Here is a 25,274-nt window from a genome sequence, read left to right on the forward strand (position 1 = left end):
TCTAGTCCCTTGAATCTATGTCAGTTCCACTGTAGAATCATAAGGGGTTTGATTTAGGTCATACCTGAATGGTTTAGCTTAACTTTCTTAAAGTTAAGCCCGAATTGTGCAATAAAGAGTTCATGATCTGAGCCACAGTCAGCTCCAGGTCTTATTTTTGCTGACTATATAGAGCTTCTCCATCTTTGGCTGCAAAGAACATAATCAGTCTGATTTTGGTATTGACCATCTGGTGATGTCCATGTGTAGAGTCGTCTCTTGTGTTGTTGGAAGAGGGTATTTGCTATGACCAGTGTGTTCTCTTGGCAAAACTCTTAGCCTTTGCCCTGCTTCATTTTGTACTCCAAGGCCAAACTTGCCTGTTACTCCAGGTATCTCTTGACTTCCTACTTTTGCATTCCAGTCCCCTATGATGAAAAGGACATCTTTTTTTGGTGTTAGTTCTAGAAGGTCTTGTAGGTCTTCATAGAACCGTTCAACTTCAGCTTCTTCAGTGTTACTGGTCGGGGCATAGACTTGGATTACTATGATATTGAATGGTTTGCCTTGGAAATGAACAGAGATCATTCTGTCATTTTTGAGACTGCATCCAAGTACTGCATTTCGGACTCTCTTGTTGACTATGAGGGCTACTCCATTTCTTCTAAAGGGATTCTTGCCCACATCTGAATTAAATTCGCCTATTTCGGTCCATTTTAGTTCACTGATTCCTAAAATGTCAGTGGTCACTCTTGCCATCTCCTGTTTGGCCACTTCCAATTTACCTTGATTTATGGACCTAATATTCCAGATTTCTATGCAGTATTGCTTTTACAGCATCGGACTTTACTTCCATCCCCAGTCCCATCCACAATGGGTGTTGTTTTGCTTTGGCTCTGTCTCTCCATTCTTTCTGGAGCTATTTCTCCACTCTTCTCCCTGGGGAGTTCATCTTTCAGTGTCATATCTTTTTGCCTTTTCATTCTGTTTATGGGGTTCTCAAGGCAAGAATACTGAAGTGGTTTGCCATTCCCTTCTCCAGTCTACCACATTTTGTCAGAACTCCATCCTGACCTGTCCGTTTTGGGTGGCCCTACACAGTTTGGCTCATAGTTTCATTGAGTTAGACAAGGCTGTGATCCATGTGATCAGTTTGGTTAGTTTTCTGTGATTGTGGTTTTCATTCTGTCTGCCTTCTGATGGATAAGGATAAGAGGCTTGTGGAAGCTTCCTGATGGGAGGGACTGGCTGTGGGGGAATCTGGGTCTTGTTCTGATGGGTGGGGCTGTGCTCAGTAAATCTTTAATCCAATTTTCTGTTGATGGGCGGGACTGTGTTCCCTCCCTGTTGTTTGGACTGAGGCCAAACTATGGTTGCAAACAATGGTGATAATGGCAACCTCCTTCAAAAGGACTTATGCCAGCACTGTTGTATTCAGTGCCCCTGACCCCACGGCAGGCCACTGTCAACCCATGCCTTCACCGGAGACTTAAAAGTTATATGTAAACTATACTAGTCTACTAAGTATGCAATAATAGCATTATGTCTAAAACAGTGTACATACTTTAAAAAATACTTCATTGCTAAAAAAACCTAACCATCATATGAGCCTTTAGCAAGTCATAAATAACATCAGCATTAGTAACATCAAAGATCACTCAGCACAGATCACCAAGACCAATGTAATAATGAAAAAGTTTGAAATACTGCAAGAATTACCAAAGTGTGTGACACATAGATGAGAAGTGGGTAAATGCTGTTGGAAAAATGGCGCCAGTTGAATTGCTCTACATGGGGTTGCCACAACCTTCAGTTTGTGAAGAACTCGACTTAAGTATTAAGCACAGTGAAACAAGATACAATAAAGTGAGACATGCCTGTATTCTGCTGCTTTGGGTGGAACATTCTCTATATCTCTGTAAAGTTCCTCTGGTCTAATGTGTCCCGTAAGGCCATTTTCTGTCTGGATGATCTAGCCGTTGACATAACCCTACTGTTACTGTATTGCTGCCTATATCTCCCTTCAAGTCTGTTAATACTTGCTTTATATATTTTGGTTCTCCTATGTTGAGTGCATAAATGTTTACAAATGTTACATCATCTTTTTGGATTGACTCCCTTGTCATTATCTAATGCCCTTCTCTGTCTTTTAGTGCAGCCTCTGTATTAAAGTCTGTTTCGTCTGATACAGGTAGCACTGCCCCAGCTCTTTTGCTTCCCATTTGCATGGAACATCTTTTTCCATACCTTCGTTTTCAGCCTTTGTGTGTCCTTAAGTCTGGAGTGAGTCTCTTACAGGTAGCATATGGATGATCTTGTTTTTTTCTCCTGTCAGCCATCCTTCCATGTCTTTTAATTGGAAAATTTAGTTCACTTACATTTAAAGTAACTATTGATAGGTATGTACTTCACGCTGCGTCACTGGTTTTTGTGGCTTTTATACCTCCTTAGCTCTCTTACTCTGTAGTTTGATGACCTTTATCCTTGGGCTTTCATGGTGACTTGGACGGTAAAGAATCCACCCACAATGCAGGAGACCCAGGTTTGATCCCTGGGTCAGGAAGATCCCCTGGAGAAGGGAATGGCTACCCACTCCAGTATTCTTGCCTGGAGAATTCCATGGACAGAGGAGCCTGGTGGGCTACAGTCCATGGAGTCACAGAGAGTCGGACACAACTGAATAATTAACACTGTCAGTTTCATGTTCAGATTACTTTATCATTATCTTTTGTGTATCTACTATATAGATTTTTGCTTTGTCATTACTATGAAGTTTACATATAACAGCTCATATTAATAACAGTCTATTTTTTAAAGTTGATAACTTAAATTTGTACCCGTTCTAAAGCTCTATTTTTACCCTCCCCCACCCACTTTTTGTTTGATGTAACATTTTACATCTTTTTGTGTATCCTTTTAACTAATTACTGTAGTCACAGATTTTTATTACTTTTTTAACCTTCATAATAGCATCATAAGCAATTAATCCACTACCTTTAATATATATTTATGAGCATAAAACATGGAAGATTTATACTTTTATATGTTTCCTTGTTACTAATTAGCACCCTTTCTTTTCACTTTAAAATTAAAGTCCCTTTAACGTTTCTTGTAAGGCCGGTTTAGTGATGATGAAATCCTTTCACTTTTGCTTGTGTGGAAAACCGTCTTCCCTTTAATTCTGAACAGTAACTTTGCATGGTAAAGTATTCTTCGTTGGAAGCGTTTTTTCTTTCAGCACTTTGAGATTCATTTGCTACCTTGATTGTAGTGATGGCTTTACAGAATATGCTGATGTCAAAGTTAATCAGCTTGTGCAGTTTATGTGCTGTTAACATCAGTTAGATCTCAAAGCTGTCTTTACAATTTGGAGTGTAAAGAATGCAGACTGTTGCCAGTATGCAAAAACTCAAGGACTGTTGTTTCCCTGAGCCCTTCCTGAGGTATCTCTACTAGAGAATAAGTTTTAGACCACAAAAATGGCTAGAAAAAAAGACATCCATATAAATATATAGTTAGTTGTAAAGAACTTAAGACTGAATGAGTCCTGGTCATGTGATCAGCTAAGATAGATAGAGTATAACTATTAAAAATGGTGTGCAGCACAAGCAGCTGGAGATCTAGACTTCTTAATGTTGGTACCATACATACAAAAACACCGCCACCCCCCCCCCCAAAAAAAAAAAATGGGAGAATGGAGTTATTAAGTTGCTGAGTCATGTCTGACTCTTTGCAACCCCATGGACTGATATAAATACTACTAGTTATCATATTGATGGTATTATTATTCTGAGACTGTTCTGCTGTGTGTTAAATGAAATAAAATGAATAATCATCTATCAGTGAATATCCTTAGCACCAGAAGTACACTTGAAATAGTTTCTCACTGAAAAAAATCCAGAGCTCTTTGGGAAATGGATGATCCCAGGTTTTGAGGCAGGAAAGGAACAAACATCTTGTTATACCAGATAGAAAAGAAATCAGTGACAGACATACTAAGGTTATATCAAAGGAGCCACCTTGAACAGGCTCACAGTGCCAAAGATGGGCAGTTTGAGTGTAAAAAGTTGGAATGATTGCAATGAACTGAAACCCATCAAATACACTTAAATCCATGCCTTCATCCTGATATTTATTTAATAAAGAAGAATCAGTCATCTTTGATGAAAGACAAGAAACTGGTTCAGAAGGGATTAAGTGTTTATCCTGCCTTTCCTACCTGATCTGTACCCCTGTGGGAAAGCAAATGTTAATGAATGAAATTGCCCCTCTGTAGAGTATTCCCTGTAATAAATGACAAAGTAATAGAATGACAGTATCACCATTTTGTAATGCCCAGTGAATTAAAAGAGGCCTAAATTATTGACATGGTAATAGCATATAAAGAGAGACAGTCTGAGATCATATGCCTCCTGCTGAAGGAACACACCATCCCCTGTATGGCATATTTTCCTCTTGGCAAAAGGAACGAACCCATATCTGATCAGTAAGATCACAGTGGGGAAATCTATAAATGAGAGGTGCAAGAAACAGCAAAAAAATGTTTTTACTCACACTGGTCAGAATCAAGTCAGCTCAGTCGTGTCCGACTCTGCAACCCCATGAACCGCAGCACACCAGGCCTCCCTGTCCATCACCAACTCCCGGAGTTTACTCAAACTCATGTCCATTGAGTCAGTGATGCCATCTAACCATCTCATCCTCTGTCGTCCCCTTCTCCTCCTGCCTTCAGTCTTTCCCAACATCAGGGTCTTTTCAAATGAGTCAGCTCTTTGCATCAGGTGGCCAAAATACTGGAGTTTCAGCTTCAAAATCAGTCCTTCTAATGAACACCCAGGACTCATTTCCTTGAGGATGGACTGGTTGGATTTCCTTGCAGTCCAAGGGACTCTCAAGAGTCTTTAACACCACAGTTCAAAAGCTTCAATTCTTCTGCGCTCAGCTTTCTTTATAATCCAGCTCTCACATCCATTCATACATGACCACTGGAAAAACCATAGCCTTGACTACGGACCTTTGTTGACAAAGTAATGTCTCTGCTTTTTAACATGCTGTCTAGGTTGGTCACAACTGAATAAACATCATTAAAAAGTCTAAAAAAAAATAAATGCTAGGGAGGATGTGGACAAAAGGAAAGAAAATCCTACACTGTTGGTGGGAATGTAAATTGATGCAGCCAGTATGGAAAACAATGTGAAGATTCCTTTAAAAACTAAAAATAGAGCTACCATATGGGGGATGCACATATCCAGAAAAAGTGAAAACTCTAATCTGAAAAGATACACACACCTCATTGCTTATGGCAGCACTGTATTAGCCAAGACATGGAAACAACCCGAATGTCCATCGGGAGAGGAATGGATAAAGGTGATATGGTGCATACATATACAGTGGGGTGTTACTCAGCCATAAAAAGAACAGAATGATGCCATTTGCATTGGATGGACCTAGACATTATTATAAAAATAAAGTCAGAGAAAGACAAATATCATATGATATCTCTTACATGTGGGATCTTAAAAATTGATTGGGCTCTTAAAAATTGATGTAAAACACAGCCTCACAGACATAGAAAGCAAACTTATGGGACTTCCCTGGTGGTCCACTGGTTAAGACTCTGCCCCCAGTCCAGGGGGCATGGGTTTGACCCCTGGTTGGGGAACTAAGATCCAATATGTGGCATAGCATGACCAGAAAAAGGAAAACAAACTTATGGTTACTAAAGGGAAAAGGGGGAGGGAGGATAAATTAGGAATTTGTGATTAATGTGTACACACTACTATATAAAAATAATAACCAACAAGGAAGTACTCTATAGCACAGGGCACTCTATTCAGTATAATATTGATAACTTAAAATGGACAAAAATCTGAAAAAACATGTCCCTCTGCTGTACACCTGAAACTAACACAGGTCTTGCAAATCAACTGTATTTCAGTAAAAAAGAGAACACTGCAGTCAGGCAATACATATATATTTTTAATGGCACAGCTAAACTGGTGCCTTGGAGTGCACATTTGGGTGACAAAGGTGCTAAAATAAATAGAAATCAGAATAATGTTTACTTATGGGGAAGAGGAGCTGTGATTCAAGTAGGACATAAATGACAGGGCTTCTTGGGTAAATGGTCATTTTATTCTTTTGACCTGGGAGTGATTACAGGAGTACTTCAGAGTAATTCATGAAACCATGGTTTTCTGAAATCTGTGCCCTCCCTTCGTATATTTGGAATATGTTCTGTTTTTTAAATTTTAAATTTTTTAAATTTCCTGAGAGTCCCTGCTTCCTACTTTAAATGCATGTTGCTGAAAAAGACACGTACCATAAGGAATCCTTGAAGGAGAGTTCTGGGTGGCTAATCCTTAGTTCATTAAAAGAGCTGACCTGCATAATCCAGTCCTGAGAACTAGAGAGGAGATAATTGCCAACCTTGGGTCTGCAGAAGCAGTGTCCTGTTGCCAGGCCAGGGGGCAGAGTCGGTGCGAGTCCCTCTCCTTACAGATTGGCTGCAATGCGGTCAGCTGGGCCCCTGCTGTCGTGCCTGGAAGCCTCATAGACCAGCCATCTGGGCAGAAGCCCAACTACATCAAGAAGTTTGCATCAGGAGGCTGTGACAACCTCATCAAACTGTGGAAGTAAGCGGGGTTGGGGAATTTCTTAAGGGGAATCTTCTGCCCTGTCTACTGTCTACCATGATTCAACCTCAGTTCACCAAAAACAGAATCACCTTTTCCCCTTCTGCCCACTGAATACTGTCCTCAGTCTGTCAGAAGACATCCTTTATTTAAAAAAAAAAAAAAAAAAGTCAAAACCTTGCCCTTTTCACGGCGCTTTGACTCTTCCTAAATGCTATCATTTGACTCAACAAATGCTATCAGAAAGATGGAGTAGCTTCTCCACCCCTGTGGAGCCTTTGGGGTGGGGAGGGGGTGGGGTGGGAGGGAGGTGAGGGAGTGGCATCTGGGCTCTGCCTGCTGAATTCTCCGTCCCATCTCTCCTGCTAGGGAGGAGGAGGACGGCCAGTGGAAGGAAGAGCAGAAGTTGGAAGCCCACAGTGACTGGGTTCGAGATGTGGCCTGGGCCCCCTCCATCGGCCTGCCTACCAGCACCATTGCCAGCTGCTCTCAGGTCAGTTCAGACCCACGCAGGCATCCCACATTAGTTATTCTCAGAAGTCCCATCAACCCTTACAGTCCCTTGGGGAAGTCTTTGGAAGGGCAGGAGACTGGCACCTGTGGACCACTGCAAATAAGAGAGCTTCTGGAGCCCACTTATCTCTCAGTGAGATCTTGACCAGAAGCCACAGTGGCTATCTTCTACTGAGCCAAGAGGAAGACCAGACTCAAACTAGTTCCCCCCTGACCCTTTTATGGATAGGGATTGGAGCTACCCGGGCATCATTTTAAGAGTGTTCCTAAGCAAGGACCAGGATCAGTGGGAAATCCTAAGACCTAGGGCTCATCTCCCTGCTCACGCTTCCCAGACAGAAAAGACCCAGGACAAGCCTTTAATTATATGCAAGCACCTAAGATGAGGCTTCCCTGATAGCTCAGCTGGTAAAGAATCCACCTGCAATGTGGGAGACCTGGGTTTGATCCCTGGGTTGGGAAGATCCCCTGGAGAAGGGAAAGGCTACCCACTCCAGTATTCTGGCCTGGAGAATTCCATGGACTGTGTACAGTCCATGGGGTCACAAAGAGTTAAACACAATTGAGTAACTTTCACTTCACTCATCCAAGATGAGGGGGCTTCCCTGGTGGCTCAGATGGTAAAGAATCAGCCTGCGATACGAGAGACCCTGAGTTCGATCCCTGGGTCAGGAAGATGCCTTGGAAAATGGCATGACAACCCACTCCAGTCTTTTTACCTGGAGAATCCCATGGACAGAGGAGCCTGGCGGGCTACAGTCCCTGGAGTTGCAGAGTCAGACGGGACTGAAGTGAGCAGCACTTTGACTGAATATGCGTTAAGCTGGGCCTTTTACATGGTTTGAGCCGTTCCTGTGTGCGCATGTGTGCTAAGTCGCTTCAGCTGTGTCCTACTCTGGTGTGACCCTGTGGGCTGCAACGTGCCAGGCTCCTCTGTCCACGGGATTCTCCAGGCAAGAAGACTGGGGTGGCTTTGTCGTGCCCTCCTCCTGGAGGCTCCTCCTCAGCCTGTTGAGAGGACCAAGTATAAGAGGTTCAAATGACATAAAAGATCATTTTGTTTTGGTTTGTTTTGTGTGTGTGTTTATTTTTGTGTGTTTTTTTTGGTCCCTTCTCAGTCTCTGAGCTTGGCTTTTTAAACACCTATACCCATTCCACTGAGAAAGTACAGAGCTGCTGGGAACCAAAACCAAGAAGTGACTTGGCACATATGGGAAAGCCCCAGGGAAAATTTGAGAAATAGCAGTGCTGACAAAGTCCATACCTGAAACCTGTATGCGGAAAGGGGCCTGGAGGCTCCTGACCGACTTGAAGTGTGTTCCTGGGATGAAGTGATACAGGCAACGGTGCTGTGGGCCAGAAATTGGTTGTCAAAGCTGTAAACACCCATGAGGGCTTTGGCTGTGGTTCACCCTGATTCCCTCACCCTACTCCTGAAAAGGTCCAGTACAGATACAGATGGAGATGTCACCAGGAGGATTGCTGCCCCCATCTCCTGACTCTAGCCTTCTTTTCCCAGGATGGTCGAGTGTTCATTTGGACCTGTGACGATGCCTCGGGCAATACATGGTCTCCCAAACTGCTGCACAAGTTCAACGACGTTGTATGGCATGTCAGCTGGTCCATCACAGCCAATATCCTAGCGGTCTCAGGCGGAGACAATAAGGTCAGTTCAGTCGCTCAGTTCAGTTCAGTTGCTCAGTCTCGTGTCCGACTCTTTGCGACCCCACGAACCACAGCACAGCAGGCCTCCGTGTCCATCACAAACGCCGGGAGTCCACCCAAACCCATGTCCATTGATTGGTGATGCCATCCAACCATCTCATCCTCTGTTGTCCCCTTCTCTTCCTGCCCTCAATCTTTCCCAGCATCAGGGTCTTTTCAAATGAGTCAGCTCTTCGCATCAGGTGGCCAAAGTATTGGAGTTTCAACTTCAGCATCAGTCCTTCCAATGAATATTCAGGACTGATTTCCTTTAGGATAGACTGGTTGGATCTCCTTGCAGTCCAAGGACAATAAGGCATGTGCACCCTATCTCTGTGACTTGGCAGACAGGGCCCTGTTTTTACTTTGCCTGGTAGAGGGTGCAGTTGAGTCTTCCATCTAACCGCAGGCTTGGGAGGAGCATGTCTCTTATCGACATCATCGATCTTCTAGCAACCCTCATCTTGCTCTCTGTCGCTATGAATGGACTATTCTAGGGACCTCCTAGAAGTAGAATTATAAAAGATTTGATTTTTTGTGGGTGGCTTGTTTCACTTAGCATAGTGTCTTTTTTGTTGTTGTTAATGGAGGTATGTAGCCGATTTACAATGTTGTGTTGATTTCTGCTGTATGGAAGAGTCATTCAGTTATACATCTTTCTTTCATGTTCCTTTCCATTGTGTTTTATTACAAAATACTGAATGTAGTTCCCTCTGTTCTGTGGTAGGACCTTGTTGTTAATCCATTCTGTGTATAATAGCTTCCATCTGCTAATCCTAAATTCCCAATCCATCCCTCATGTAGACCCCATCCATCTTGGCAACCAGAAGTGTATTCTTTATCTCTGGGAGTCTGTTGCATAGATGAGTCAGTAGTCATGTGCGAGCCTTTTCCAGTTATACTTTTCTATGCCTATTCGCCAGAGACTGAAATGGCCCAATAATATATCTGTCTTTTATTTTGAGGAACCACATTCTGTTCTCAGTAGAGGCTGTTACCACATTGCACTGCTAATCAGCATCTTACAAGAGTTCCATTTTCTCTGAACACTCTTCCTGTATTTGTTATTTCTACACCTTGATTCAATTTCTGATATTAGGTTGAACATCTTTAGTGTGACTTTTTTTTCACTGCATTGTAAGTAAAATGTACCTTTTGAAATTGCCGTATTAAAAGTGGACCCTGTTTTCATGGTTATTACATTACCTACCCAAAGTCATTAATTGACAGCAGGTATCATTTAGAACCCAACATGCCTTTCGAATATGACCCTCCTTAAGCCCCAGATTTAAAGTACTTGTTATGGAAAACGGCAACAAGGAACCAACATTTCTTCCTGACCAACTGTGGTTACTGCAGCTTCCAGAAGCTTAGGAAAAGCCATATTCCCAGTATGTGCCAGCATACACACTGAAGGGCTTCCTTATTGCTTCCTCCTCTTCACCCTTCAGCACCCAAAATACCAACCCCTGCCGAACCCCAATACGTAGGGGGTGGCCAGGGTGTTGAGTGTCTGGACAGACGCTAGAGATGGGAAGCCCTCTACCAAGAGCTGTGGCGACCCGGACGTTACAGACCTCTTCCTCCAGAGGACTCACCTCTTTGGGTGCACTCGGTGGGCTTAACGCTCTGCATGTCCCACCCACATCTGCCGACTCTGGTGCCTTCCAGAGGGACCAGACACTCAGGTCCAAGAGGGCATCACTGCTGGCCCCTCCCTCCCAGCTCCCTCAGCCCCAGCCGCTCCAGCCTCGTTTCCCAGCCAGCTCAGGCTCCAGGGATGGACATTACCGCAGGTTTCAGAGGCCTCGTCGCAACACAGTAGACAGCACTCTTCTAGATTTTCCTGTTTTCCTCTTTATCTGGAAGTATTCTTGGTCTACAGTGTTGCGTCAGTTTCAGAACACTGGGTACTGGTCACCTAAACATATGCACATACATACCTGTGGTTTCTCAGATTCTTTAGCTGGATAGCTTAGGACACAGTGTCCACTGGAGTTCTCTCTGCACTACAGTCGATTCTTGATTATTTTATTAAGAGGAGTTTATGTATGTGAATCCCAACCTTCTCATTTATCTGCTCACTATACTGCACTAACACTTCCTTTTGTTTTTTTTCTTCTTCACTAAGACTCTCTTTCTCTTTGAAGTTCACATCTAACACTATTTAGATTACACATATTAGGGAAATCACTAAATATTTGTTGGTCTGTATCTGAATTAGATGGCTCATGGGATCCTCTCTGGGTCCATCCACATGGCTGCAATTGACATTTTTCCTTTGTTTCCATGGATGAGGAAATAATTTCAGTAAATCTGTACCACAGTTTTTACCAGTTCATCTGTCTTTGGTATTTGTTTATCATTTTTCTGTTTGGAAATGATGCAGAGGAGTTGGAGGTACAGTTATCTTTTGACTTCGGTTGTCTGCAGGCCCTGTACTCGAAGGAATCTTTCTCAGTTGACTGTGGTACCTCACTTTCTGAATTTTCGACCAACCTCCAAAGTGCTCTGCATAGTAGGCCTACCAAGTTACGTTTCCGCCAACAGACTAGGAGGGTTCCCACTAGGACTGATTCTTTCACATTGCGTAAGGATGGCCCTTCTGTTTGGTGTCAGGGGGTTACTAGTTGGAGTTTCCTGTTGATTCTCTCTACTAATTGGGGAGTTACAGTATGTGTTTAGCTACTGAGGTTGAAAGCTGTGTGAGGAAAATACATCTCTGCAACTTGCTTCAGTAAAGTGGCCTGTTTCGAATTATTATCCGTGAGATGCCAGAGCATATTTCTTTTTTCTTTTTTGCTTCAGGGGATAACATTTCCCCATCTGGTTTGTTTATTTTTTAATTTATTTTAGTTGGAGGCTAATTACTTTATAATATTATAGTGGTTTTTGCCACACATTGACATGAATCAGTCACGGGTGTACATGTGTTCCCCATCCTGAACCCCCCTCCCACCTCTCTCCCCATCCCATCCATCTGCATCATCCCAGTGCACCAGCCCTGAGCACCCTGTCTTATGCATGGAACCTGGACTGCTGATCTGTTTCATATATGATAATATACATGTTTCAATGCTATTCTCTCACATCATCCCACCCTCACCTTCTCCCATAGAGTCCAAAAGACTGTTCTGTACATCTGTGTCTCTTTTGCTGTCTCACATATAGGGTTGTTGTTACTATCTTTCTAAATTCCATATATATGTGTTAGTATACTGTATTGGTGTTTTGCCTTCTGGCTTACTTCACTCTGTATAATAGGCTCCAGTTTCATCCACCTCATTAGAACTGATTCAAATGTTTTCTTTTTAATGGCTGAGTAATATTCCATTGTGTATATATGTACCACAGCTTTCTTATCCGTTCGTCTGCTGGTGGGCATCTAGGTTGCTTCCATGTCCTGGCTATTATAAACAGTGCTGCAATGAACACTGGGGTACATGTGTCTCTTTCAATTCTGGTTTCCTTGGTGTGTATGCCCAGCAGTGGGATTGCTGGGTCATATGGCAGTTCTATTTCCAGTTTTTTAAGGAATCTCCACACTGTTCTCCATAGTGGCTGTACTAGTTTGCATTCCCACCAACAGTGTAAGAGGGTTCCCTTTTCTCCACACCTTCTCCAGCATTTATTGTTTGTAGATTTTTGGATAGCAGCCATTCTGACTGGCATGAGATGGTACCTCATTATGGTTTCGATTTGCATTTCTCTGATAATGAGTGATGTTGAGCACCTTTTCATGTGTTTGTTAGCCATCTGTACTTCTTTGGAGAACTGTCTGTTTAGTTCTTTGGCCCATTTTTTGATTGGGTCATTTATTTTTCTGGAATTGAGCTTCAGGAGTTGCTTGTATATTAATTCTTTGTCAGTTGCTTCATTTGCTATTATTTTCTCCCATTCTGAAGGCTGTCTTTTCACTTCGCTTGTAGTTTCCTTTGTTGTGCAAAAGCTTTTAAGTTTAATTAGGTCCCATTTGTTTATTTTTGCTTTTATTTCCAATACACTGGGAGGTGGGTCATAGAGGATCCTGCTTTGATTTATGTCAGAGAGTGTTTTGCCTATGTTTTCCTCTAGGAGTTTTATAGTTTCTGGTCTTATGTTTAGATCTTTAATCCATCTTGAGTTTATTTTTGTGTATGGTGTTAGAAAGTGTTCTAGTTTCATTCTTTTACATGTGGTTGACCAGTTTTCCCAGCACCACTTGTTAAAGAGATTGTCTTTTCTCCATTGTATATTCTTGCCTCCTTTGTCAAAGATAAGGTGTCCATAGGTGTGTGAATTTATCTCTGGGCTTTCTATTCTGTTCCATTGATCTATATTTCTGTCTTTGTGCCAGTACCATACTATCTTGATGACTGTGGCTTTGTAGTATAGTCTGAAGTCAGGCAGGTTGATTCCTCCAGTTCCATTCTTCTTTCTCAAGATTGCTTTGGCTATTCGAGGTTTTTTGTATTTCCATACAAATTGTGAAATTATTTGTTCTAGTTCTCTGAAAAATACCATTGGTAGCTTGATAGGGATTGCATTGAATCTATAGATTGCTTTGGGTAGTATACTCATTTTCACTATATTGATTCTTCCAATCCATGAACACAGTATATTTCTCCATCTATTTGTGTCCTCTTTGATTTCTTTCATCAGTGTTTTATAGTTTTCTATATATAGGTCTTTTGTTTCTTTAGGTAGATGTATTCCCAAGTATTTTATTCTTTTTGTTGCAACGGTGAATGGAATTGTTTCCTTAATTTCTCTTTGTTTTCTCATTGTTAGTGTATAGGAATGCAAGGGATTTCTATGTGTTAATTTTATATCCTGCAACTTTACTATATTCATTGATTAGCTCTAGTAATTTTCTGGTAGAGTCTTTAGGGTTTTCTATGTAGAGGATCATGTCATCTGCAAACAGAGTTTTCTTTTCCAATCTGGATTCCTTTTATTTCCTTTTCTGCTCTTAATTGCTGTGGCCAAAATTATGTCGAATAGTAGTGGTGAGAGTGGGCACTGTTGTCTTGTACTTGACTTTAGGGGAAATGCTTTCAATTTTTCACATTTGAGGATAATGTTTGCTGTGGGTTTGTTATATATAGCTTTTATTATGTTGAGGTATGTTCCTTCTATTCCTGCTTTCTGGAGGGTTTTTATCATAAATGGATGTTGAATTTTGTCAAAGGCTTTCTCTGCATCTATTGAGATAATCATATGGTTTTTATCTTTCAATTTGTTAATGTGGTGTATTACATTGATTGATTTGTGGATATTGAAGAATCCTTGCATCCCTGGGATAAAGCCCACTTGATCATGATGTATGATCTTTTTACATATGTTGTTGGATTCTGTTTGCTAGAATTTTGTTGAGGATTTTTACATCTATGTTCATCAGTGATATTGGCCTATAGTTTTTTTGTGGCATCTTTGTCTGGTTTTGGTATTAGGGTGATGGTGTTTGAAAGTTTACTTTCCTCTGCAATTTTCTGGAAGAGTTTGAGTAGGATAGGTGTTAATTCTTCTCTAAATTTTTGGTAGAATTCAGCTGTGAAGCCGTCTGGTCCTAGGCTTTTGTTTGTTGGAAGATTTCTGATTACAGTTTGAATTTCTGTGCTTGTGATGGGTCTGTTAAGATTTTCTCTTTCTTCCTGGTTCAATTTTGGAAAGTTGTACTTTTCTAAGAATTTGTCCATTTCTTCCAAATTGTCCATTTCATTGATGTATAGTTGCTGATAGTAGTCTCTTATGATCCTTTGTATTTCTGTGTTATCTATTGTGATTTCTCCATTTTCTTTTCTAATATTGTTGATTTAATTCTTCTCCCTTTGTTTCTTGATGAGTCTGGCTAATGGTTTGTCAGTTGTATTTAGCATCTCAAAGAACTAGCTTTTAGCTTTGTTGATTTTTGCTATGGTCTCTCTTGTTTCTTTTGCATTTATTTCTGCCCTGATTTTTACGGTTTCTTCCCTTCTACTAACCCTGGGGTTCTTCATTTCTTCCTTTTCTAGTTGCTTTAGGTGTAGAGTTAGGTTATTTATTTGACTTTTTTCTTGTTTCTTGAGGTAAGCTGTATTGCTATGAACCTTCCCCTTAGCACTGCTTTTACAGTGTCCCATAGGTTTTGGGTTGTTGCGTTTTCATTTGTTTCTATGCATTTTTTTATTTCTTTTTTGATTTCTTCTATGATTTTTGTTATTCAGAAGTGTGTTGTTTAGCCTCCATATGTTGGAATTTTTAATAGTTTTTTTTCCCTGTAATTGACATCTAATCTTACTGCATTGTGGTCAGAAAAGATGCTTGGAATGATTTCAATTTTTTTGAATTTACCAAGGCTAGATTTATGACCCAGGATGTGATCTATCCTGGAGAAGGTTCTGTGTGCACTTGAGAAAAAGGTAAAATTCATTGTTTTGGGATGAAATGTCCTATAGATATCAATTAGGTCTAGCTGGCCCACTATTACTGTGTTATTATTAATTTCCCCTTTCATACTTGTTAGCATTTGCCTTACATATTGTGGTGTTTCTATGTTGGGTGCATATGTATTTATAATTGTTACATCTTCTTGGATTGATCCTTTGATCATTATGTAGTGTCCTCCTTTGTCTTTTCACAGCCTTTATTTTAAAGTCTATTTTATCTGATATGAGTATTGCTACTCCTGCTTTTTTTTGGTCTCCATTTGCATGAAATATCTTTTTCCAGCCCTTCACTTTCAGTCTGTATGTGTCCCTTGTTTTGAGGTGGGTCTCTTGTAGACAGCATATATAGGGGTCTTGTTTTTGTATCCATTCAGCCAGTCTTTGTCTTTTGATTGGGGCGTTCAATCCATTTACATTTAAGGTAATTATTGATAAGTATGGTCCTGTTGCCATTTACTTTGTTGTTTTGGGTTCAAGTTTATACACCCTTTCTGTGTTTCCTGTCTAGAGAAGATCCTTTAGCATTTGTTGAAGAGCTGGTTTGGTGGTGCTGAATTCTCTCAGCTTTTGCTTGTCTGTAAAGTTTTTGAAGTTTGCATATCTGAATGAGATCCTTGCTGGGTACAGTAATCTGGGCTGTAGGTTATTCTCTCCCTCACTTTAAGTATGTCCTGCCACTCCCTTCTGGCCTGAAGAGTTTCTGTTGAAAGATCAGCTGTTACCCTTATGGGAATCCCCTTGTGTGTTATTTGTTGGTTTTCCTTTGTTGCTTTTAATGTTTGATATTTGTTGATTTGATTAATATGTGTCTTGGGGTGTTTCCCCTTGGTTTCATCCTGTTTGGGACTCTCTGGGTTTCTTGGACTTCAGCGACTATTTCCTTCCCCATTTTAGGGAATTTTTCAACTATTATCTCCTCAAGTATTTTCTCATGGTCCTTCTGTCGTCTTCTTCTGGGACTCCTATGATTCAAATGTTGGGCACGTTTAACATTGTCCCAGAGGTCTCTGAGGTTGTCCTCATTTCTTTTAATTCTTTTTTCCTCTCTGCTTCATTTATTTCTACCATTCTATCTTCTACCTCACTTATCCTATCTTCTGCCTCCATTATTCTACTGTTGGTTCCCTCCAGAGTGTTTTTGATCTCATTTATTGCATTATTCATTATTAATTGACTTTTTTATTTCTTCTAGGTCCTTGTTAAACATTTCTTGCATCTTCTCAATCCTTGTCTCCAGGCTGTTTATCTGTAACTCTGTTTTGTTTTCAAGATTTTGGATCATTTTCACTATCATTATTCGGAATTCTTTATCAGGTAGACTCCCCATCTCCTCCTCTTTTGTTTGGTTTCGTGGGCATTTACCCTGTTCCTTTACCTGCTGAGTATTTCTCTGCCTTTTCATCTTGTTTAGATTGCTGTGTTTGGGGTGGCCTTTCTGTATTCTGGCAGTTTGTGGTTCCTCTTTATTGTGGAGGTTCCTCCCTGTGGGTGGGGTTGGACGAGTGGCTTGTCAAGGTTTCCTGGTTAGGGAAGCTTGTGTCGGTGTTCTGGTGGGTGGAGCTGGATTTCTTCTCTCTGGAGTGCAATGAAGTGTCCAGTAGTGAGTTTTGAGATGTCAGTGGGTTTGGTGTGACTTTGGGCAGCCTGTATATTGACGCTCAGGGCTGTGTTCCTGCGTTGCTGGAGAATCTGTGTGGTATGTCTTGCTCTGGAATTTGTTGGCTCTTGGGTGGTTTCAGTGTAGGTATGCAGGTTTTTGGATCATCTCTTATCAGTTTAATGTTCCCTGGAAGTCAGGAGTTCTCTGATGTTCTCAAGTTTTGGAGTTAAGCCTCCTGCCTCTGGCTTTCAGTCTTATTCTTACAGTAGCCTCAAGACTTCTCCATCCATACAGCACTGATGATAAAACATCTAGGTTAATGGTGAAAAGATTCTCCACAGTGAGGAACACTCACAGAGTTACATGGAGGAGAGAAGAGGGAGGAGGAAGATAGAGGTGAGCAGGAGGAGAAGAGGGGAATCAAAAGGAGAGAGAGATCTAGGCAGTGCTCTGTTCCCTAAGTGTTCTCCACAGCCTGGAACACCCACAGAGATTCACAGAGTTGGGTTGAGAAGAGAAGGGGGAGGGAGGAGATAGAGGTGACCTGGGGGAGAAAAAGGAGAGTCAAAAGGGGGAGAGCCAGTAATCACACTCCTAAGTAAAAATGGGTACTGAAGATTGGATTCTTAAAGGTACAAAATTGATAACAAATACCAAAAAGCAAAGATTAAAAATCTAGAGTAGAGGTTAGACTCTCAAAAATACAATATTAAAAAAAAATCACAAAAAGTATAAGAAATATATATGAAGTTTGCTTTAAAAATAGGGTCTTTTTTTGCAAGGTAATAGTAGGTTATAAAAATGAAAATTAAAGGAGTAATAGAGGACTTAAAAAATTTTTTTAAATTAAAAAATGATAATAGTAAAAATATATCTAGGAATTTCTCTGGAGCTGTTGTGGGCAGTGTGGGGTCAGTTCAGTTTCAGATAGTTCCTTGTTCCAGCTTATACTTCTCAATATCTATAGGCCCCTTCCAGTGTAGTCAGTGTTAACTACAGGGATTTTAATCTGTTGCACCTGTCACTTCCAAAGAGGTTCCCTTTGTTTACTTGGCTTCTGTTTGCAGGTCTCTTCAGTGTCTCATTTCCGCCCTGACACAAGGGGGCGAAGGTGGTCTCTTGTTTAGGCTCACTTGCTCATTCGTGCTGTGGGGAGGGGGGAACACTGCAGGCAAACATCACTGGCGTGTGTGGGGAGCGCTCGCAGTGTCTCAGCCGCACTGGGTTTGCCCCCGCTCACGGCGTGTGTGCTTTCCCCGTCTACACTGCTCAGGCTTCAGGTTGCTCTGCAGGAAGCAGGCCCTGGGTTGCGTGCACTTCCGAGGTCTAAGCCGTTCAGGTTCTCAGGTACTCCACCAAGGCACAGACTGCGTTTTGTGCCGTCCCAGGCCTGAGCAGCTCAGGAGACCAGGTGAGTGGCGCGCGCACTCTCCCCGGGTGCGGTGCGTCTTATCGCCGCTCGGGTCTCTGGTGTGCCGTGTGTCTCTTCTGGGGCGCTGATCTCAACCGTCCAAAATCTAAGGAAGTCTTGGGTTAGAAACTGGAAGCCAGCTCACAGTGTGATAGGGGATGCCCTCTCTGCGGCTGAGTTTGCCCCATTCCGGCTCAGGCTGGCGCCTGCCTGGCCCCTGCCTCCAGCAGGGGATGGGCTGATCCGCAGCCAGCTAGCTCTTCTCTGGTACTGGCTCAGTCCTTTGTTCTGGGAACGACCGGCAGTGCCTTAGGTTAGGGCTTTTTGCTGGATAGTTCTCTCTGGCTATCCCACAGTTTAGGTGCTATCTCACGTTAGCTCCCGCAGATTGCCCTCAGGGCATTCCCCGCTTGCTGGTGGCGGATAGCAGCGTCTGGGGTACTTTTCTGCTGGGACTTGCCTTTAGGCACGTCATCTGTGGGTTTTATTTATTTTTCCTCCCGGTTATGTTGCCTTCTGAGATTCGAAAACTTCCCCCAGACCCACTGGTGAGAGGGTTTCCTGGTGTTTGGAAACTTCTTCTCCTTTAAGACTCCCTTCCCCGGATGAATCCGTCATCCCTAACTCTTTTCTCTCTTTTTATCCTTTATATTTTGTCCTGCCTCCTTTCGAAGACAGTGGCTGCTTTTCTGGGTGCCTGATGTCCTCTGCCAGAGCTCAGAAGTTGTTTTGTGGAGTTTGCCCATTGTTCACATGTTCTTTTCATGAATTTGTGGGGGAGAAAGTGGTCTCCCCGTCCTATTCCTCTGCCATCTTAGGACCACCCCTCCCAGAGCATATTTCTTAAAGACCAGGTGCCTTTTACAACCCAACAGGCCTGGTGAGTTTGAGTGCCCTGAAGCAGCGGTTTTAGTGTTGTTGTTTGGGGCAATGGCCGCAAGGTGGCAGCATTTCTTTCTGCCCGACTCTGGTTAATGCAGCCTCCACTACCGTAGGGAATGACGTGTTCTTGGGTCCCCACTGAGACTGAAGGGTGCAGAACCAACACCCCAGGGTTCCTGTCTCCTTCTTTCCTCCTTCTCACCCTTCACGTGAATAGATTCAAACCCAGAAAAAGCCACAGTGCACAGGTGCTGCCTGGTGTAGGTGGGGTGTAGCCTCTGGGCAGAGACTAGCGAAGGGGAACCCTCCACGGAAGCTGACCATGTGGATTCGTGGTCTTTTCAAACCTCACCTACCCAGAAGACTGCCCTCTCGGGTGCACTGGGTGTGTTTATTCTCCTCGTCACCCACCAAGTCTGGTGACTGTACTGCATTCCAGAAGCACCAGGAACTCCAGGTCGAAGAGTGCATCATTGCTGGTGTCTCCCTGCCAGCTTCCTCCACCCTTGCACTCTCCAGCCTCATTTCCCAACCAGCTCAGGCTCCAGGGAGGGACATTAGCCCCAGTTTCAGAGTCCTCATCGCAAAACACTAGACAGCAATCTCAGATTTTCCTTTTTCCCTCTTTATTTTATCTGGGAGTGTTGTTGATTTACAGTCTTGTGTCAGTTTCACAATGCTGGGTGCTGATCACCTGTGCATATACACATACCTCTTTCTTGAATTCTGAACCTGGATAGCTTAGGATACAGCGTCCACTGGAATTCTGTCTTTGCTGCAGTAGGTTCTTGTTGATTGTCTATTTTATTAACAGGAGTTTATGTAACTGAATCCCAGCCTTCTCTTTTATCTGCCCCCTAATGCTGCACTAACCTTTTTTTCTTCTTCACTGAGCCTCTCTTTTTCTTTTAAGCTAAGTTCACATCTAACAGTGTTTAGATTCTGCCTGTTATGGAAATCATGAAATATTTGTCCGTCTGCATCTGTATTAGTTGGTTCATGGGCTCATCTCTGGATCCATTCATACAGCTGTGCTTCCATTGCTGAGGAGTTAATTCCACTATATCTGTATCACGAGTTTTAGCAGTTCATCCGTCATCAGTATTTATCATTTTTCTCATTGTACACAATAGTGCAGTGGACGCTGGGGTGCCAGGCCGCTGGGCTCTTTCTCAGTCAACTGTGATAGCTCCCTTTCTGAATTTTTGGCCAACCTCCTCAGTGTTCTGCCTAGTAGCTCTCTCAACATGTATTTACCCCAACAGTGCAGGAGGGTTCTCTTCTTTCCAGGTTCTCTCTGAGACGGATTCTTTCATACTGTGTAAGGGGGCCCTTGTGTTCGGTGTTGGGATTCCTCATGATGTTTCCTGTTGATCCTCTCTACTAATTGGGCAGGAAGACCATGTCTTTCTGTGCTAAGTTTGAGAGCAGTGTGTGGAGAATGTATCTCTGCAACCCACTACAGGAAAGTGGTTTCTGTTTTGAATTCTTACCCATGAGATACTGGGCCCGAAAGCAGGCACCTTTACAGCCCCACAGTTCTGGTGAGTTTGAAGTCTGCTGAAGCGAGGGTTTCCTAATGTCACTTTGTGCAGTGGCCACAGGCGGCAGCACTTCTTGCTGCCCTGCTGTGGTCCACGCAGCCTCCAGAACCACTGGGAACAACGTGTTTCTGGGTTGTCAGTGAGACTGAAGAGTACAGGGTTCCTGTCTCCTTCCTTCCTGCCCACTACCCTTCACCTCAAGAGGTGTGAACCCAGAAACAAGCAGCGAGCAGGTGCTTCCTCATGTACGTGGAGTTGCTCTGGAGAAAGGCTAGAGATGGGAAGCCCTTTTCAGACCTGCCTGCACAGAGCACTGAACTCTCTTGGGAGCACTGGGTGTGCTTTAGCCTCTGCATTACCCACCCCCTGCCAGCCACCTCAGCCCCTAGACTCGCCAGCCTTTTCTCTGAGCCACCTCCGGGCTCCAGGGATGTGACGTTCTCACAGGTTTCACAGGCCTCATTGCAGCAAAGTAGACAGTAGTCTCTTAGGTTTTTCTTTTTTCCTCTGTTTTATCTGGAAGTATTCTTGGCTGACAGTGTTCTATCAGTTTCAGAATACTGTGTGCTGATCACCTATATATATGGACATAGCTGTTGCTGCTCAGACTCTTTACCTCGATAGCTTAGGATGGACACAGTGTTCTCTGGAGTTCTCTGTGGTGTGGTATGTTCTTGTTAGATTATCTGTCTTATTCACAGGAGTTTGTATATGTGAATCCTGACCTTCTCATTTATCTGCTCACTATACCCTGCACTAACACTTCCTTTTGTTTTTTTCTTCTATTCAGACTAAGTTCACATCTAACACTGTTTAGGTTTCACCTGTTACTTAAGTCACGAAATATTTGCCTTCTGAATCTGTATTAGTTGGTTCATGGCATCATCTCTGGGTCCATCCATGGAGCTGCACTGGCATTTTTCCTTTGTTTCCATGGCTGAAGAATTAACTCCAGGATATCGTACCATAATTTTTACCAGTTCATCTGTCGTTGGTATTTATCTTTCTTCTCATTGTTAATAATGTTCCAGTGGATGCTGGGGTACAGGTATCTTTTGAAATTCAGGCATCTGCAGACCCTGCAGAAGGAGGACTCCTTCTGACTGAACTGTGATATCTCCCTTTCTGAATTTTCGACCAACCTCTGTAGTGTTCTGTCTAGTAGGTCTACCAATTTATATTTCCCTCAACAGTGTAGGAGTTTTCCCATCTTTGCAGGTTCTGCCCTGGGTTGCTTCTTTCACACTGTGTAAGGATGGCCCTTGTGTTTGGTGTCAGGATTCCTCATCATGTTTCCTGTTGATCCTCTCTACTAATTGGGCAGGAAAACCATATCTTTCTGTGCTAAGGTTGAGAGCAGTGCGTGGAAAATGTACCCTGCAACCCACTATTGGAAAGTGGTTTCTGTTTTGAATTCTTATCCCTGAGATTCTGGGGCCCTATTTCTTGATAACAGGTGCCTTTTACAGCTCCACAGGCCTGGTGAGCTTGAAGTGTCCTGAAACCATGGCTTTAATAGTGTTGGTTTGGGAAATGGCCACAGGCGGCAACATTTCTTTCTGCCCATGGTGGTTGGTGCAGCCTCCAGAACCGTTGGGAACCACATGTTCCTGGGTTGTCCCGAGACTGATGGGTACAGCAGACATCCCAGGGTTTCTGTCTCCTTCCTCCTCCTGAACCATTAACCCACTGGATTGAAACCCGGAGGCCGCAGCGCACAGGTGCTGCCCGGTGTGGACAGAGGCCAGAGAAGGGGAGCCCTCTGCAGAAGTCGGCCGTGGGGACTCGCCTTTTGGGTCCACTGGGTGTGCTCTATCCTCTGTATGGCCCAGCGTGTCTGGTGACTGAGGCAGCAGGCAGTCCAGGTCCAAGAGTGCATCACTGCTGGTCCCGGCCTGCCAGCTCCCTACAGCCCTCGACACTCCAGCAATGGACATTAGCCCTGGTTTCAGAGCCCTCATCATACCATAGTAGACAACAGTCTCTTAGGTTTTCCTTTTTATCTGGGAGTACTGCAGATTTAGAGTGTTGTGTCAGTTTCACAACACTGTGTGCTGGTCACCTGTCCATATACACTCACCTGTTCTTTCTCATAGTAGAGTTCTGCTGGACTACAATAGGGTCTTTTTGATGGTTTGTTTTATTAATAGAAGTTTCTCTACGTGAATCGCAACCTCCTGATTTATCTGCCCAGGATACTCTTGAGATTGTTTTTTTCACATTGTGTTACAATTGCCACCTCCCTGAATTTCCTGTTTCTTTTCTCCTCTAATTATGGATTAGACCATGTATTTCTGTGCTGTATCTGATAACATTTGGATTCAATTCTAGCACTCATTGCTTCAGGTTCTGTACCTGGGAGCCTCTCAATATAGTGGTATCACAGACAGTACTTTCTATTTAAATCTTTTTTCTGTTGAAGCAGCTCCTTGTGGCACAGTTTTAGAGCATCTGGATAGGACTGCCCACCTGGTCCTTCCCCCAGCTCACCCCAAAATGTGTCACATCCCTGTCCTGGCAATACAGCAGGATAAGGTCCAAAGGAGGCTTGCTCTCGCTTTGGTGAGCTTCTGAGCAAGAGGGTGCACTGAATTCTTGGTGAGTGAGGTTACTTAATTTTTTTCTACAGAGTGCCAGTGCAGTCTGTCTGCCTGAGTGGTCAGAAGTGGTTCCTGGCCTGGGAAGCAGCTCTAAGGTTTCTTACTAAGTCGTGTCCAGCTCTTTGTGAACCCATGGAGTGTGTGTGGCCTGCCCCACTCCTCTGACCATGGCATTTTCCAGGCAAGAATGCTGGGGCAGGATGATTTCCCCTCCAGGGGAATGTTCCTCACCCAGGGATCGAGGCTGCATCTCCTGCACTGCAGGCAGGTTCTTCACCAGCTGAGCCGTCAGGCGAGCATGCTGTGAGGTTACTGATGACTGTTTGTGGTCTTACGTCTAGCCTTCAGTGTCCCCACGCTCCCTGTGGGAACAGACTCCTACCCCAAGATCCGGGTGCTGGCTCTGGGCAGGCCTTACCCGGCACAGTTACTGTCTCAGCAGCAGAGCCAAACCAGAGTAGCCAATCTGCAAAGTGGGAACTTCTTTGCAGAGAGCTCTCTTCTCACTCTGGTGCCAGAGCCTCAGGAGAAGCCTCTCTGCATGGTGCTCTACCAGCCCTGGAAAGGGGCCCTGGGCTAAATAAACATGCACCACACTTCTTCGCCTTCTCATGGAGTCAGTCTCCAGCTTTGCGGTAGGGGCACTTCAGCCTCAATGCTGCGCTGTAGGGTTTGTTCAGGCATGTCATGTCCCTGAAAGTTCTTCCTGAGGGAGATGAAGCCAGGAGCAGCTAGAGGCATCCTCTTCTTGACATCACTCTCCCCACCCCTGTCTTCCTCTGTGTGAGTTTTTATTCCTTTACTTACCTTGGTTCCTCCACTGAAACCACCAAATGTAAGTGCTCGATTTACCCCTTGACGGTGAGCTGTGGTCTCTGATGGAGGTGGAATGCGCGCCCCTCCCAAGGATGCAGGGAGAGGAGGGCAGGGTGCCTCCTCCAGTGGGTGCCATGTTCTGCTTGCAGGTGACCCTGTGGAAGGAGTCGGTCGACGGGCAGTGGGTGTGCATCAGTGACGTCAACAAGGGCCAGGGACCCGTGTCCACGTCTGTCACAGAGGGGCAGCAGAACGAGCAGTGAGCGCACAGTGTGCCTGGTTCTCCACCTGCTGCAGATCCTGGGCCGGCAGCCCAGACGGCGGGGAGGAAGAACGCCCCACTCCCGCGCCATCCTCTTCGGGAGAGGCACACAGACACAACAGGACTATCATCTGCCTTAAAATGATCTGATATGGTTTGTAACCTACCGTCCAGCTGAACACACACTTGTTCTGAGGGGAAAACTATGAAAAGATCTGAAGGTTGTTATTTTAAGATACTTTGGTCATTTTTAAGTACCTTTTACGTTCAGGTGTCATTTGTGGGATTTGTTTCCAGAGTAATTAAATAAACACATATTGCTTATAACTCTCCCTGCATTTTCCTAACCCACCTAAAACTGAGCTCCTTTTTTAGTTGTCCGAGAAGAGCACAGATGCAGACCAGGTCCCCGGGGGCCTGGCCAAGCCTCACCACACCTGTCGGGCACCGTGCCCCTACCCGCGTTCTGCTGCAGGCACCCTGCGGAGCTCCGTAATACGCAGAGCTGTGCACTGGGCCGTCAGGGCTGCAGCCGTCTCCCCTGCACTTCCTCACCCTGAGGATACACCTGTTATGGACGGGCTGATAAAGCCTGCCCTGTCCACTTACGCCCGTTTGCAGGCGGAGGGCCTTACTCACCCTAATGGAGGAGCACCTCAGAGCACCTGTGACCATGACTGGAAGGAGCATTCACACCACTCACTGCAGTGACTGAGATCTCTGCAGACAGCATGTCGAGCCTCTGGAGGCAGAAAATCTGGAATTACCACCGAGGGAATCAGCAGGAAGGTGAGAAACTGCCCCTGTGCTGTGTACAACCTGTAACTCCTAAAAATCAGGGAAAGAAAAAACCCTGAGCGTGAAGAGGTTTGCGGTCCCCAAGGCCGGTCCAGCTGACCCCAGGGTGCTGTAAGGTTTTGG

General features: G+C 43.9%; 1 protein-coding gene across 1 annotated transcript in view; it reads left to right on the top strand.

Annotated features, from left to right (window-relative positions):
• Window positions 1-24,680, top strand: part of SEC13 (SEC13 homolog, nuclear pore and COPII coat complex component) — a 42,863-nt gene extending 18,183 nt beyond the window's left edge. Inside the window, exons 6-9 of the mRNA XM_020872471.2 lie at window positions 6,481-6,614; window positions 6,984-7,107; window positions 8,647-8,793; window positions 24,241-24,680. Coding sequence (XP_020728130.1) covers window positions 6,481-6,614; window positions 6,984-7,107; window positions 8,647-8,793; window positions 24,241-24,354 — 519 coding nt within the window. The 3' untranslated portion in view covers window positions 24,355-24,680. The remainder of the gene's footprint in view (window positions 1-6,480; window positions 6,615-6,983; window positions 7,108-8,646; window positions 8,794-24,240) is intronic.
• Window positions 24,681-25,274: the final 594 nt, after the last annotated feature.

Source organism: Odocoileus virginianus, unplaced genomic scaffold, assembly GCF_023699985.2.
Source record: "Odocoileus virginianus isolate 20LAN1187 ecotype Illinois unplaced genomic scaffold, Ovbor_1.2 Unplaced_Contig_2, whole genome shotgun sequence".
Lineage (NCBI taxonomy): Eukaryota > Metazoa > Chordata > Mammalia > Artiodactyla > Cervidae > Odocoileus > Odocoileus virginianus.